At 53.8% G+C, this 15,005-nt stretch overlaps 1 protein-coding gene across 4 annotated transcripts in view; it reads right to left on the reverse strand.

The window, feature by feature from the left end:
- Nucleotides 1-864: 864 nt before the first annotated feature.
- MAN2B2 (mannosidase alpha class 2B member 2) overlaps nucleotides 865-15,005 on the reverse strand; it is a 36,558-nt gene continuing 22,417 nt past the window's right edge. For 2 of the 4 annotated variants that reach the window (XM_053565961.1, XM_053565960.1), the window contains 9 exons: nucleotides 12,896-13,158; nucleotides 10,151-10,342; nucleotides 9,450-9,702; nucleotides 8,921-9,031; nucleotides 8,630-8,822; nucleotides 6,089-6,226; nucleotides 3,953-4,065; nucleotides 2,160-2,277; nucleotides 865-1,179 (listed from right to left, as the gene is read on the reverse strand). In XM_053565961.1, coding sequence (XP_053421936.1) covers nucleotides 1,082-1,179; nucleotides 2,160-2,277; nucleotides 3,953-4,065; nucleotides 6,089-6,226; nucleotides 8,630-8,822; nucleotides 8,921-9,031; nucleotides 9,450-9,702; nucleotides 10,151-10,342; nucleotides 12,896-13,158 — 1,479 coding nt within the window. In that variant the 3' untranslated portion in view covers nucleotides 865-1,081. Of the gene's footprint in view, nucleotides 1,180-2,159; nucleotides 2,278-3,952; nucleotides 4,066-5,019; nucleotides 5,278-6,088; nucleotides 6,227-8,629; nucleotides 8,823-8,920; nucleotides 9,032-9,449; nucleotides 9,703-10,150; nucleotides 10,343-12,895; nucleotides 13,159-15,005 lie in introns of those variants that run through there. The other 2 variants (XM_053565959.1, XR_008375148.1) reach the window with 2 other exon arrangements.

Consider the following 15,005-nt stretch of genomic DNA (forward strand, 5'->3'; position numbering starts at 1 on the left):
TGGCTCAGTGAGTAGGGTGCCGGTCCCATATGCCGAGGGTGGTGGGTTCAGGCCCAGCCCCGGCCAAACTGCAACAAAAAAATAGCCGGACGTTGTGGCGGGCACCTGTAGTCCCAGCTGCTCGGGAGGCTGAGGCAAGAGAATCGCGTAAGCCCAAGAGTTAGAGGTTGCTGTGAGCCGTGTGACGCCACGGCACTCTACCCAAGGGCGGTACAGTGAGACTCTGTCTCTACAAAACAAAAAAAAAAAACAAAAAAAAAAACACTATCCTCATCGGCTCAGTGGGCACAGCTGCCGGGAGCCAAAACATATCACAAGAATGCCCCTTGCTATCTTGATTTTACGAGCAAACTATTCTCAGGAATTCAACCGTAAACAGCAACAGTACTTTCCCCTTGCATATGTCCTCAAAAATGCACCCCCTGCCTTAGGGTCCTTCTCCTAGTAATTTTCCAGAAACTAGCCCCCTCCCCGCCCTGCTAGGAACAGCCCTTAGTTACTTCCTCGTTTGTGTGCTTATAAGCCCAGCTGAAAAATAAACTCGACGGAGCTTGATCAGACTCTTGACTTGCTCTCATTCTTTCGTGTCTCTTGTCCCCTCATTCGACTGACCCCTTTGTTTCCCAGGTCCCGGTTGAATTCCCCGCGGGCCGGGGCACACAGCCAAGCCCCCTTGTTGGCATGAGCCTGTGAAAGCGTTGGCGACACGGTAGGCCCACAGCTACCACTGGATGGCAGGCACCCTTCAGCACCACCCTGAGGGCTTTTGTTCTGCCTTTAGAACCCAGGTTTGAATTTGTAGGTGAATCAATAAGCAGGAGTGTGGAAAAGTGTCATTTATGTGAGAAAATGGAAAGAGCTGGCTCAAATTCAGGAACGGAAGAACCTGGATCTTAAAGTGTACGTTATATTTAAAAAATACGAGAGAAAACCCAAATACAGCCATTTCCTGCCATTAGCCTGCTGGATTAGCAGTTTATTCCCACCCGGAGTTGCTCCATGTTGCTTTTCCATGTCCAGGTCTGTTCCATTCCGCACAGTCCCTGGGGCAGCGCTGGGGCCAGCGGCACCTGCCGAGGGCTCATTGCTGTCGGAAGTGAATGAAGAACGTCCGGATTTCCTTCGGGTGGACAGTGATGGTGAGGCCTCCTGGTGGCCTTGAGGGAGAGGCAGATCGGCCTGGGGGCAAAGGTAATTTGTCCAACATTGGTCCTTGGAACTTCCTTACCAGCCTCCCCTTATAACCCTTGCCTGTCCCTAGTCTGCTGTGCCTCCCATGGTGACGATGGCACTTGGCTGCCCCTCCTGCTGGGACCTGCTACAAGAGGGGCTCTTGTGTTTTGGGGTCTTGGACTCCAAGCCTAAGAGTTTTCTCACTGAGACACCTGGTGACTCCTGCCCTTTGCCTCACTAGGCTGCACTGACGTCACACCCTGAGGTCAGGCTCCACCCTTGGGAGGAAAGCCTAGTCATCCTTCCCTCTTCCAACCATCCATCACCCATCCTTCCTTTCTGTCCCTCTTCTTCCTCCCCCCTCCATCCTTCCTTCTATCCACTCATCATCCATCACAGACTGGGCATGCACCGTGTACTGGACACTATGCTGTGTGCAGTGGGCAAAGAGGAGGGACACAAGGCAGGGGAAACACTTGGGACAGGGAGCATCTGATCTGGCCAGGGCCTTGGGAGATGCCTCTGAGGAAGCATGGGCAGGGGTGGCCAGAATGAACAAGGGCATTCCAGGTAGAGGTGACCAAACTGGCACGGACTGGGGGTCATGAAGCTGCCTGTGGTGTGCAGGAGCTAACGGTGGTGTGTGCAGCGTGAGGCTTGGAATGGCTGATGTCAGCACAGCCAAGTCAGGCAGAAGGCCCCGGGGCCCCCTCACAAACACGGGGCTCTCACCAGGGCACGGGCAGGGCATATGGTCTGTGTGTGTCCACATGCACATGGCTGTGTGGGACTCTGGCAAGTGGAGACTGACCCAAAGCCTTTCTCAACACACTGTGGCAGAATTTAGGAGGGCTGCAGATTGAGAGAAGGAAGATAGCTGCTCCAGGTCACACAGGTGTGACGGGCAGATGGCTGGACTTGAACCAGGGCTGTCCGGCTCCCCTGTTGGGATCCCAGACTGGGGGCTATAGGAGGGGCTCCCAAACCTTTGCGGTGGCCAGTCTCTGTCCTCCAGCTCCAGCGGCGCAGTGTGCTCACATCCCAGGTCCCTGTGAGTGAGCGCTCCTCCACTGCCACCACGGGCCCCAGCCCCCGCAGCACGGCCTGCAGGGACAGGAGCAGGAGGGGGCAGCACAGATGACACCTGGGATCCCAGCAGAGGACCACAGCAGCAGCCACTCCACAGACCGTGTCCTTGGGGCTCCAGAGGCCTGACACACCTCCCTCCCCTATTTCTTGTGAGAAATAGCAAGGCTATCAGCAAGGACAGGACTGGCTGCTACCAGTTTGCAGATGAGGAAACTGAGGCTGAGGAGGTGTGTGCTTACCTGCAGGCCCCAGAGGCTCAGGCACTATGAGCTGCTGGTCCATACAGAGTCCCGCCCCCCATAGTGTGTAGTAGTGCTGTGCCCTGCCCAGGATGAAGCCCATCAGTTATTCCATTCCCCCTTCCCATTAAGCTTTGTCCCAGCCTCTCTAGCAGGTAGGGGAGGCAGGAGCTGTACAGTTCTGGAAAAGTCTGCAGCGTGGGAGGGTGGGGGCTCTTGGAGAAGGTTCTTTGCGCTGACAGGAGAGAGCCCCTTCAGGCCAAAGCCCTTCTGCCCCCTTCTGCCCTTAAATTTGCTTGTGTGGGAGGCCTGTGCCATCTGGTGACTACCAATAAGGACACGGGGCAGGAAGACAAGGAGCCAGGGCACTGACAAGGGCTGGGTGGGAAGATGGGTCTGGTGGACACTCTGGTTGGGTGAGAAAACACACCATGCCCCTCCCCAAACACTTGTGTCCGGTGTTTTGTGATTTGCAGCCAAATACACTCCTAGCTATCAGTGCCTCTCCCCTCCACCTCCCCACCAACTTTCGCACGGAGAGGAAACTATCCCGGCCGTCCCCTCCTCTCAGGGCCTTGGCACTTCCATCTGTGAAATAGAGCAGCATTGATAACCAACTTCCAGATTCTACGCTACCTTCTTAACTGGCACCTGTCTCAGTGCCCTTGGGCAGGCAGGGTACTGGTGAGGAAAGAGCCAGGCCCCTGGCGGTAGGGGCCGTGAAGGTGGGGAGGCAGGGTGGCCTGGGGGAGATTACCCACGCCTCTCTCAATTCCACTGAGGACGCAGAGGCTGAAGGCAGCCCAGGGCAGAAATACAGAGATTTACACACATTCTCTGCGGGCAGGAAATGAAAGAAAGAGCTCATAGCCCCCAGCAGGAATGCAAATTGAGGAAGAAATGAGGCATCTCAGGTGGTACCTCCTGGGGAGAGAATATGGTCAGGCAGGGGTGCTCTGAGGACAACATGGGGCACCCATACTTGACAGGGCCCCCAGGCACCCTTAGGGGCATAAAGAACTTTCACCTCCCCCTCATTTTACAGGTGAGGAAACTGAGGCCCAGAAGCGTAGGGTGCCGTGTGGGAGGCACCTGGACTGGGACCCTGGACTGTCTCACTCTAAGTCACCTTTCAAAGGAATTCATTTGTCTGTTATTATATATATGATATTTGCGTTGTTTAAAAAGTTTTGCAACAAGGATAAAGAAGAAATAAATAAGAGAAAGGCTGTTGTAAAACAAAACAAACACAGAAGACCCTGAAGAAGACAGGTTGGGAGGCTGGGAGGTGGGTGAGAGGCTGTCTCCCTGAACCCTGCCAGAGCTCACGCTGGCGTGATTTGTGAACACACCCTGACAGATCTCTCTGCCAAGGCAATTTCTCAGGCAGGACTCTGTCTGGGACGCCTGACCTGGTGGTCTGGGAGGGGCATGGAGGTGGGGCAGTTTACCTCCAGATCCACTGTCACTGGCTGAGATAGGACTGGGTCCTCGTCTGCCTCATACAGGTGGTGGAGCCGCAGCAGTACGCGACGGAGGTCAGCATGGCTCTTCCCTTGATGGCCTTTGAGGGCAGAAGGAAGGTGGTAGTGAGGTCCCCCACAACCAATCTTAATGCCCCCAGTCTATGCCTGGTAATTTACCACTCGATTCCTTCGTATCCTCTACCTTCTTGTGCCAGACGAGGAAAGCAAGACTCAGGCAGGGACTGGTGCACTGTGGAGGGAAGATTCTCCCCCAGGTCTAGCTGACTTTAAGGCCCACTCACGACACTAGCATCTGCAAAGTCTCAGTCCTCACCCACTGCGCTGGGCATGATCGAGCCTGTTCTGAAATACTTCACTTCTCCACCCCTGTCTCCTTTGAAGTTATGTGTGGCCACTGTGGCCAATGCAAAGTGAGCAGAAGTGATGGGTCACTTCCCGGCCTTCCTGATGACACCCCCAGACACTAGCCTGGAGGGAAAGGAATTCACACTGTGTTGAGACAGGGAGGCATGGGTTCTTTGCTATTGCAGCATAACCCGGCCACCTGTCATCTACAGTGGTCTCATGATCGCGTGTCCTCCTCGACCTTCCCACACAGAAGGGCTCAGTACTATTGCTCCCATTTTACAGATGAGAAGACAGAAGCTCGTGGAAAGCACTGAGCTCAAGGTCCTGGGAAGGTCAAGTCCCGGTTAACATCAGTGTTTCCCAAACCCCAGCTCTGCAGCCACGCCCCAAAGTCAACTGAATCAGACTATCTGGAGGTAGAATTGAGGCATCAGTATTTTTTTTAACAGTTCATCATGTGACTAGAAGGTTGCTGTTTTCAAACGGACATCCAGGAATGGCTGAGTGAGGCCATAAAAGCTAAGAGGCTTATAAATGGCTTCTACATGTTCCTTGTGCATAGCTAAGGATTCAAGTTCAGAGGCAGGGAAGGCGCCTATCTCCTGAGCTGGAGGGCAGGGTGCTGAGGGATCCTGCTTCACAAGGTGGCTGCGAGTGTCCAGGGGAGTGGGTTCTGGACTTACCCAGCAGGGCATCCAGGAGCCCTGTTCTGCCTGGCTCCTTCCTCTCTTCCTGTGCCCATCAGAGAGAAGCTGCTACAGGAAGCAGGTTCTCTGTGGTGCTGGGCCATGCACCTTAGTTGGAAGACAAGGCTCTGTGGCTACTGGGGAGCCTGCCCCACTCCGTGTCTTCTGGGATTGGGGGAGGTGGTCATGCTGGGGCTCAGCTCTGGGAGGCCACAGTGTCTGCAGGAGTAAGTAAGCCCGAGCCTCCAGGATGAGCTATATCAGGACAAGGTGGTGCTTGGCCTTTTGGGCTGATTCCCTGTGTCTTGCTTCTGCACTGGCTCAGGTCTTGGGGGGTTAATGCCTCTTCCTTCTCTCCCTTGTTCTTAATTCTGCAAACTCTTACTAAGCCGTTTTTTGGGTGCATGACAGGAAGATGGCAAAGGCACTATCAGACCCTGCTTCAAGGTGCTCACAGTATAAAAGGGCAGTAAGTGCAGCTGTGGCCGTGGCCACAGAACCAGGCGGTTCCTGGCAGGTATGACCTTGGGGAGCCCTCCCTGATGCCTTGAAGAGCTTTGTCTTATCACTGTCACCACTGTCTGGTGACTTGGCTGTTCCCCCCTCTAGACTGAGCTCACAGAGATCAGAAACCTCGCCCACCTTGGTCACTGCTCATCCCTAGCTCCTGGCATGGGAAACATCGGTTGAATGAATGACTGGGGGCTCCCAACAGTTAGGATGTTGGGGGATCCAGGAGGTCTCCCTGGAGGAAGCAGGAGGGGAGGGCAGCCCTGAGTGTCAGACAGAATATGGACAGGGACATGGGTGGGAGCGGGAGGGATCCTTTCAGAGACTGGTGAGGGCTGGGGTCCAGGCTCACATTGTCTCTGGATTGCTAAGTGACTCTGGTCCCTCACTGACCCTCTGTGGCCCTCGCCCTCCCTATTTGCCAGATAGTGGGTCCAGGTGACCTTGCTGAGCCATGACATCTCTAAGGTGAGCCCCCTTTGTCTGGTGTGGGCTTATGGACCTGGCTGACTCAGGAAGAGAGGAGTGGGCTCAGGCCCTTGCACACCTGCCTCACCTTTCCTTACATTCTGCACATGCTCAGTGTGGTTTGAGCTGTAGTTCCAGCCCGGGATGCTCAGGATCTGCAGGTGAAGATTCAGGGGCAGCATCACAGCCTCTTGCTTCCAGGGTCCTGGGAGCTTGGGGGCAGTTCCTGCAAGGCAGATGGACAGAGTAAGGATAGGGTTTGGGGGCTTGGCCTCTCCTCCTGGCACTCAGGTATATGTACCTGCCCCTTCCGGTCTACCCCCTCACCCATCACCCCATGTAGCCTACACAGCATCAGCCGAGGCCCCTGGTAGTGCCAGCGCCCCAGGCTCCCCACTCCTGCCTCTGACCGTGCATCCTTCACCCAAGAGCCTTTCCTTCTGAGTGTCCAACTGCTGAGGTCACGGAGCTTAAGGGCTGGACCCTGGACCTCCTCAGTCTAGCCATTTTGAACTAGAGACCAGGAGACTAAGGCCCAGGGAGGGAACATGGCTTGTTCAAGGTCACATGGCAAGTCGGTGATGTAGAGCCTTATTTTCTACTCAGAGTTTGAGGTACCAGCTCCTCCCTTGTTTTGTCGTCTACTGGTCTCTAGGCACCTTAGAGCTCACTCCTTCCAACTACGGACTTCCAACAGGAGCTGCCATCTTCTCACAAAATCTCAGGCCACACTGATGAGTCCAGCACAGGCCACCTGACCCCAGCAGGACAAATTAGAATCCTTCCTTGGGACTTTTGCACTCAGTTCCTTTTGGGTGGGGAGATAGAACTGTTCTTTGAGAGCAGCCCTAGAGCTGTTCATCGTCCACAGCCACACGCTGGGTAGAAGGAAAGTCAGCAGAAAAAAGCACAGGGACAGCCGTGGGACGGTTTTAGTCCTTGAGGCCAAGGGCAGTTGGGCCTCACAATATGCTCTCCCTGAGGCTCAGTGAGTTCAAGCTGGGTTTTTCTCATTTGCATGACAGACCAGAGTGAAGGTGGGTAAGATGACACTGAAAACAGTCATGACACTTGCTCAGACATGGTGACATCTCCCTCTGCAGGAAAGGGGCCCAGCTGCCATTAAGAAACTACTGACTGATCTGGGAGCAGACCCTGACCTTGCCAGGCCAATCAGATCACCCCTCCTGGGACTCTGAAGCCTGGGAACTAGAGGTGGCCTGGATAGGCAGCTCAGTGGCAGTCCTATGAGACACAGCTGTGAATGTCTGTCCCCAAGATACCCAGAGCTCCTACCTCCAGCCTGCCCAGGCCTCCTGTCCAGGACTCCTTAAAGTCCATGAGCTGCCCCAGGCTCTCCCCAGTGAGCAGCCCCTCCACTTTCTGTTACTTCCAAACAAAGAATCTTAATTGATACCCCCTGGCCTCCTCCTGACTTGGGGTCTCACACTCCTCCAAAGCCACAAAGCAGCAGCCCCTCGCTGCAGCAAGGCTCCCTCTCTGCCCTGAGTCCTGGCTCCTTACCTGACAGTCCATGAAAACTGCTGTAGCAGAGAGGCTGCCGCCTTTAGGCATCTCTGGCTGTGGCAGCACACGGTAGGTGCTCAGTTTATGCTTGAGGCAGGGAGTGACAGTCTGCCACTGGCTAAGGCCCTGGGAAGGTTCTGGCTCCAAAACCAAAGCAGGGAGAACCTTACAAGCATATTTTAATCAAAACCTCTGCAGGGCGGCACCTGTGGCTCAAAGGAGTAGGGCACCAGCCCCATATACCGGAGGTGGCGGGTTCAAACCCGGCCTCCGCCAAAAACTGCAAAAAAAAAAACAAAAAAAAACAAACTGCAAAAAAAAAAACCCACAAAAAACCACCTCTGCAAGTGTAGAAAAAGAGTTCAAAAATTATTGAAAAGGGCACCAAATTCTATCTAGATCAGGGATATCTGACCTTTTTTCTTTTCTTCTGCACATTGGAAGAGTAAGAGTTGTCTTGGGCCACACATTAAATACACAAACACTAACAAAAGCTGATAAGCAATAAAAACCAAGTCTGTGTACACTTTTTGTGATATCCCATACCGCAGATAAGCAAAACAGACCCCAAACACCAGATAAGCATGTGGCTCCTGGATCAGATTCCTTTAACTCTTTGAAGGCTGCTCCAAATTATCACCTTTAAATACACTCACTGCTTGTTTTTCAGGTTCTGTTATTTTAATAAAGATGTAGAACTACATGGTCGTTAGTCTATAGAAACCTCAGAGGAGGCAAAGCACAAACCTTACAGATTAGACTATAGACTAGAAGCACCCTCACCTCCAGACCTGAAGTAACACGGTGACATAATGTCATATTTGGAAAATAAATAATATATCAGGAAAGAAAACAAAGAGGACACAGGGAAGCGGGTGTGAGCCCTAGCTCTGTGCTTGGACTCACTGTGTGACTGAGCCACTGTTTTCCCTCAATATTCCCTTCTATTAAGTGAGGGCCTTGGACCAGAGCTCTCTGAGATCCCTTCCTGCCCCAGAGCTGCCCAGATTCCCGAGAGCATAAGCCCCTCCACAGCCCTGCCCTGACCCTGCTGGCTGGCTCCAGGGAGTGATCACGTACACTCGGAGAGGCATCCCTTTACCTGCCAGCTCTCCAAACAGCACTATGGGCCTGTGCTGCAGGGCCAGCCCACTCCTCTTGTGCAGGGCAGTGGTGACTGACCAGGGTCCCAACAGAAGCCAGAGTATCGGGTGGACGACTGAAGTGTCGTTCAGCGTGAGGTTATAGGCCAGGTCCCAGTCCAGGTTGTTCCACAGCCGCCGGTGCAGCATGACCTATGGGAAGGAGATCCCTAGAGGCCCCGCCTCGCACGGGGAGCATGCCCATGAAGGGCCACGATGGGCTGCAGCAGGACGACTGAGCCTTCCCCTACCTCCACCTGGCCGTTCCCCTGGCTGGAGATGCCGTGGGCCCGCTCTGACAAGAGCACCAGCCTGCTTCTGCTGTCCTCCATGAAGGCCGATTGAACCATGGGATAGTAATTCTGCAGATGTAAACATCACCAAGCTTGTGGTTGGGGTGAGGGGTGAGGCAGCCCCCCTCTCCCTCTCTATAGGCACAGAGGCAGCATGGGGTGGGAACCTAGACTTTGGGGACTGGCAGGCGGGGGCTCAGATCCCAGCTTTGGTGCTTCCTAGTGGCATGACCCAGGTTCCACGGGCCCCAGCTAAGCCCTTGACATACACCATCTCAGTCTGACTCTTTGATGAAACAGTCATCTTACAGACGTGTAAACTGAGGTACAAATCAAAGTCTCTCTTATGTTCAGATACCTGCAGACCCAGAGCCTGACCTCTCAACCCTGCAAGGGTAGACACATGGGTAAGGGGCTTCAAAATAATCCTTTCCCACTGCTAGGAAAGAGCACCGCCAAGGCGTGCCTGTGGGTGCCCAGGGCATACCCGTGCAATGCTGTTGTTCGCGTAGGCTCGGTAGGGCCTCCGCTGCATCTGGTAGCCATTATTGTCTGTGTAGAGGACCTGCTGGGTGTCTAGATCAGTGCTGGTCCTCAGGATGGCCTCTCTGTTCAGCTCCAAGGGGCCCACTTGGTACTCCTGTTCTATCCGGTGGCAGAGCAGCTCCCCATCCTGGCCCTGTGGCACGTGGGCAAGCCGAGAGTAAATCATGTATGTGTAATCCTGGGCAGTCACATTCCTGGAGGAAAAATGGTTTTTGGTAATAAGTAAAGCTCTGAGAGCCTTCTAGATGCTTCCTTCCCTCTTTCCTTCTTCCTCCAACAGGGTGGACAGGCAGGAAGCCTTCTTGGGCCATGTGGACAATGCTCCCCTCGACACTAAGTGAGACAATGAGAGCTGCCGCCCCAGGCCCGCGTGGCTTGTCTGCTCTGATAAAGGAAGACCAGGAACTCCCCTTGTGTGAGTTACACGCTCGGGCTCTGTCCCAGCTCTGAACACAGTTCTTGGCCAACACCACCCGACACAGGCAACACAGCCAGCACAGGCACACACAGGAGCAACTTGTCCTTTCCTCAGACTCTCATGGAGCAACTAGCATGAGCCAAGCACAGCCCAGGAGCAAAGATGGACCCGTCCTTCCTGTGCGGCCGTGCGCCAGGTGTTAGGATCACCCTACGGGGAGGTACCTGTAGAAGTATTGCCGGATCTCAGTCACCAGAGTTCCCACCACAATCTCCATTCCCACCGCCTCCCACGCGGGCTCTGCGGGCTCCTTGGCTGTGAACATGTAGTTGTCAGAAATGGGGCCCTGTTTCAGGTCACCATTGACGTGGTACTCCAGGAACTCCTGGGTCACCTGCACGCTTCGGTTACTCTGTCTGCAGAGGTAAGAAAGAGAACACGTCGTTATCATCAGTGACCATGTCTCGTGATTTAGAACCAGGCTGGCAAACTCTGAGGAGCCCAAGCAGCATCACGAGTCCCCTCAATCAGGCTCACTGACAAGTTCGAGACCCAACCCAGAGCCAGCATGGCTCAGGTTCCATCCGGCCCCAGAGTGCTGACAAACGGGGGTGGGGTGGGGGACATAGACTGTGTCAGGCACCTGCAGCCGTCAGGAGAGGGTGCCACCAAGAGATGATGCTTGGCTCATCCAGGGGCCAGCAGTGGTCTGCCAGGAACCAACACTTCCTGACCCTGTGCACCATTAAATTCTCTGACCCCTCAACTTGAGCAGCACAGTGAGACTCTATCTCCACAGAACATTTTAAAATTACTGGTGGGCTCCTGTAGTCCCAGCTACTCAGGAGGCTGAGGCAAGGGGATCGCTTGAGCCCAGGAGTTTGAGGTTGCTGTGAGCTAGGCTGATGCCATGGCACTCCAGCCTGTGCAACGGAGTGAGACTCTCTCAAAAAAAAAAAAAAGAAGCCACATATATGCAAATGGCCAATAATTACATGAAGAGACACTTAACATCATTAGTTTCCAGAGAACTAATGATGAACTTCACACCCCTAAGAATGGTTATAACTGAAAAGACAGAAAATAACTAGTGCTGGCGAGAATGTGAAATCAGAAATCTCATAAACTGCTTGTGGGTATATAAAATAGAGCAGCCAGTTCCTCAAAGAGTTAAATTTAGTTGAATTCTACTCCTAGCTATATACCCAAGAAAATAACAATGTATGTCCACACAAAAACTTGTACCTATATGTTTACAGCAGCATTATTTTTTTATTATTATTTTTTTGCAGTTTCTGGCCAGTTTGAATCCGCCACCTCCGGCATATGGGGCCGGAGCCCTACTCTTATTATTATTTTTATGAGACCGAGCCTCAAGCTGTCACCCTGGGTAGAGTGCCGTGGCATCACAGCTCACAGCAACCTCCAACTCCTGGGCTCAAGCGATTCTCCTGCCTCTGCCTCCTAAGTAGCTGGGACTACAGGCGCCTGCCACAACGCCCGGCTATTTTTTGGTTGCAGCCATCATTGAATCCCAGGCTGGATTCAAAGCCGCCAGCTTAGGTGTATGTGGCTGGCGCCTTAGCCACTTGAGCCACAGGTGCCGAGTCTACAGCAGCATTATTGATAGTAGCTCCAAAATGGAAAACACCCAAATATCCATCAACGGAAGGACCTATAAACAGAGTGTGGGATGCCCAGGCAAGGGAATATTATTTAGCCTTAAAAGGGAATGAGGTATCGACACCTGCTATAATTAAGAAGGCTATATTGCAAATATTATGCTAAGTGAGAGAAGTGAGTCACCAAAGGACCACACAATGTATGATTTTGTTTATATGAAATGTCCAGAGATGGACATTTCTATGCAAATCCATAGAGATGGAAACAGATTAGAATTGTCAGGGGCTGTGGGGGAGGAGAAAATAAAGTTTCTTTTTTGAGTAGTGAATATGATTCGACACCGATCAAGGTGATGGTTATATGACGTTGTGACTACACTAAAAACCACTGAACTGTACAGCGTAAGTGGGTGACTGTGCGGTATGTGAGTTCTATCTCGGTAAAGCTGTTCTACCAGGAAAAACAAACTCCCCTCCGCCCAACCCGCCCTGGTTGGGATTGGGGTTGTGCACATGGGCCATGTTGGGGGCCTTGCCCCTTTCTGCTGCTACCCTGCTCGGGTCTCCCCTTGGCAGGGGAAGCAGTGGGACACCCAAGCAAGGGAATATTATTTAGCCTTAAAAAGGAATGAGGTCATTCATGCCTCTGCTACCATTTCCCTCGCCTGCCCATTCTCTCAGCGAAGTCCTGGGGCTCTGTGGTGGACAGCTGCTGAGTGTGACCTCAGGCTGAGCACTGCTGACACTTGTCTCCCCACCAATGCCCATCAGCCTCCCCCTCCCCGGCCCTCTTCTGTTTCCTGTCCCCTTACTTCCCGCCACCTGCTCCAAGTGGGTACAATGGCAGAGGCAGCTGGAGTTGATGACAGGTGAATTGGTCATGGCCTGAGGAAGGACAGGGTTGGCCCCATACCAGGTGGGAGGACTTTCCTGGGTGGTCATTTGCCTTCTCTGCACAAGTAGCTGCTGAGTGAGTGATTGAATGAATAGATTGCTGAATGGGTGAATAAGTGGGGGAGGATGGCTGAACCGCTGAGTGGGTGTGTGAGCCTAGATGATTTTGAGGGTCCCTTCCTATTCTAAAGATAGTATGACTATTTACTGAATAGAGAGCTTATATTTCTTTCAATTAAAAAGTGGTGGGTAACAATGAATAAATTTCTTCCCTCTTTTCTGCAGATCAATAGCCTTGGAATCAAAGCACTAGAAAGTCTTCCCTGCATGGCCTAGACTCATACTCCTGGACTGAAGATCACAACGCAGGAAGGGGCTTCACACCATCTTGTCTGCCTGGGGCAGGGGAGCGAGTGGAGAACCGGGTGGGGCTGGTGAGGCGGCTGCGCTCACCTCTCCTGGACACTGTGCATCAGGTTGGTGTCCTGGTCAAGCAGCACGGTGTAGCAGTCATTCTCCACGGGTACCAGGCGCCTGCCCCCACCACTGTCTTGTCTCCTCGGCCTGCGGCCAAACTGCAGGGTACTGGCCACAGTGGCGACTGGGTCCTGGGCCCCTGCTGAAGGCTTGACGCTGTAGTACCGGTAACTGAGGCCTGGGATGGTGGTCAAGATATGCAGGGTGTATGCCGATGGGGTCTTCGTCGAGTTCTGGACCTGCAAGGCCAGCACGGTGGGAGCAAATGGTGGATTTCAGGGCTGGACGACCCCTCAGTCTCCTCAGTATCCCTGGCTCACACACCTCCTGGACAGGTGCTCACAGCCCCAGGGGCAGCAGTGTCTTTCTTTCTCTTGGACTCTGCCACATTCTGTTCCCTATATCCTGTACCCTTCGGGGCCCCCACAAAATACACTGACCTTGGGAGAACACTTTGGTGACCCAAGGAAAGCTGGCTTTGGGGGGCTCCAAGTGTCTCTTACTCAAGATGAAAACCCCAGCCCCTTTAATCATTCTTCCCCAGCCAGAAGTGATGCCTCCCAAGTACAAATTCCCAGTCCTCTGACCTCTGGAATCTGAGACCCACGGATACTGCTCCCTGCCTGACACCTCCACCTGGACAGCCACAGCTGACCCCAGCCCCACACCATCTGCCCCCTGCCACTCAGCTGTCCCCCACCCCCACCAACGCCATCCATGGGCATCTCCAGGACTCTCAGAGCTTCTCATTCCCACCTCCCTGTGTCCTCCTGTGGGGGCCCCACCCTGCACGACTGCCCAGCTCCTCACTGGTATCCCTGTGTCCATTCTTGTCTCCACCAATCCACCCACTTCAGAAACGAGAGCGAGATTTCTGAGACCCTCATCTGCTGCAACCCGGGATCTGGGCCCTTGGGCCTGTGGGGAACTAACCTCCCCTCCCCTCACTGCTCCTTGGGCAGCTTGGGCTCCAGTGTTACCACAACCCTTCCTTCCCAGCACTCCTGCCTTCCTGCGCCCTTTGCTCAGCTGTCCCCTCCCCTTCTCCTGGGAGGGGCAATCCCTTAATCTGCTCTGTCTCAGGTTAGCCCTCCTGGCCTCTGCCTCCCTCCTCGGCACCTGATTGGAAAGCAGAAGTTGGGAGTGGTCACGAGGTGTGCCCCCCAGCCAAAGCATAGGTCTTCTGTGCTTGGTGGGAAGCTCTATTGGCAGCTGGCCCGTGATGCCTGCACACCTAGGCCTTCCCTGACATACAGCAGACACTTTTTCTCGTCCGCCCAGCCCTGCACTGATGTGACTTGCCCACCTATTTTAAAGTGTGTCCTAGCCCCCATAACATGCTCTAAGGATGCCCCCATCACAGTCGTCATCCTCCACAGTCTATGCTTTCCTTATTTTGCTATGGCCTGTCTCCCCCACTAGACTACAAACCCCCTGATGGCAGGGACTTTCAACTGCTGGGTTGGTACCGTGTCCCCAGTGCCTAGCACAGGGTCTGACACACAATGGGAGCTCTAGAAGCAGGTGTTGAGGGAATTCACTCTGCACCTAAGTGGGCAGGGGGCTCTGTGCCGGGTCTGCCCAAGTCCACCCTAACCCTCACCAGACAAGCTCCTCCTCATTCTGAGCCTATGCGAAGTCACCCCGCCCTGGATCCCTAGTCATTAGTATATCTAACTGCTTATACCTGTGTCCTGGGATGAGGCCTGGGCCTCTCATGTCCAAGGACCCAGCACCCAGCCTGGGGTTGGGCCAAAATGGGTATCTGGGAGTGTGTGCTGGATGACTGAGTGATGTCAATGCTTCCTCTACTGCCCCAAGGAAGGGTCAGCTGGGTGACATGCAGGGTGCCTTCTGGAGCCAGTGCTGCTCCAGGGATTTCTGGGTGGTGCAGAGAGGGCCAGCTGGGCGCCAGCCACCGTCTGACATCAGCACCCCTTTAAGACTCTTAAAGGCCTTGCCACATGCAAAAGTGGAGATTTGTATTAGATTATAAACATTCCTGAAGGAAGCGTGAGGGAAAGCCCTCACCTTTGCGAGAGCCCTTGCAAGGATGTGACAGCAGGAGGAGGCCCCAGGAGCAGAA

Source organism: Nycticebus coucang, chromosome 17 (assembly GCF_027406575.1).
Source record: "Nycticebus coucang isolate mNycCou1 chromosome 17, mNycCou1.pri, whole genome shotgun sequence".
Taxonomy (NCBI): domain Eukaryota; kingdom Metazoa; phylum Chordata; class Mammalia; order Primates; family Lorisidae; genus Nycticebus; species Nycticebus coucang.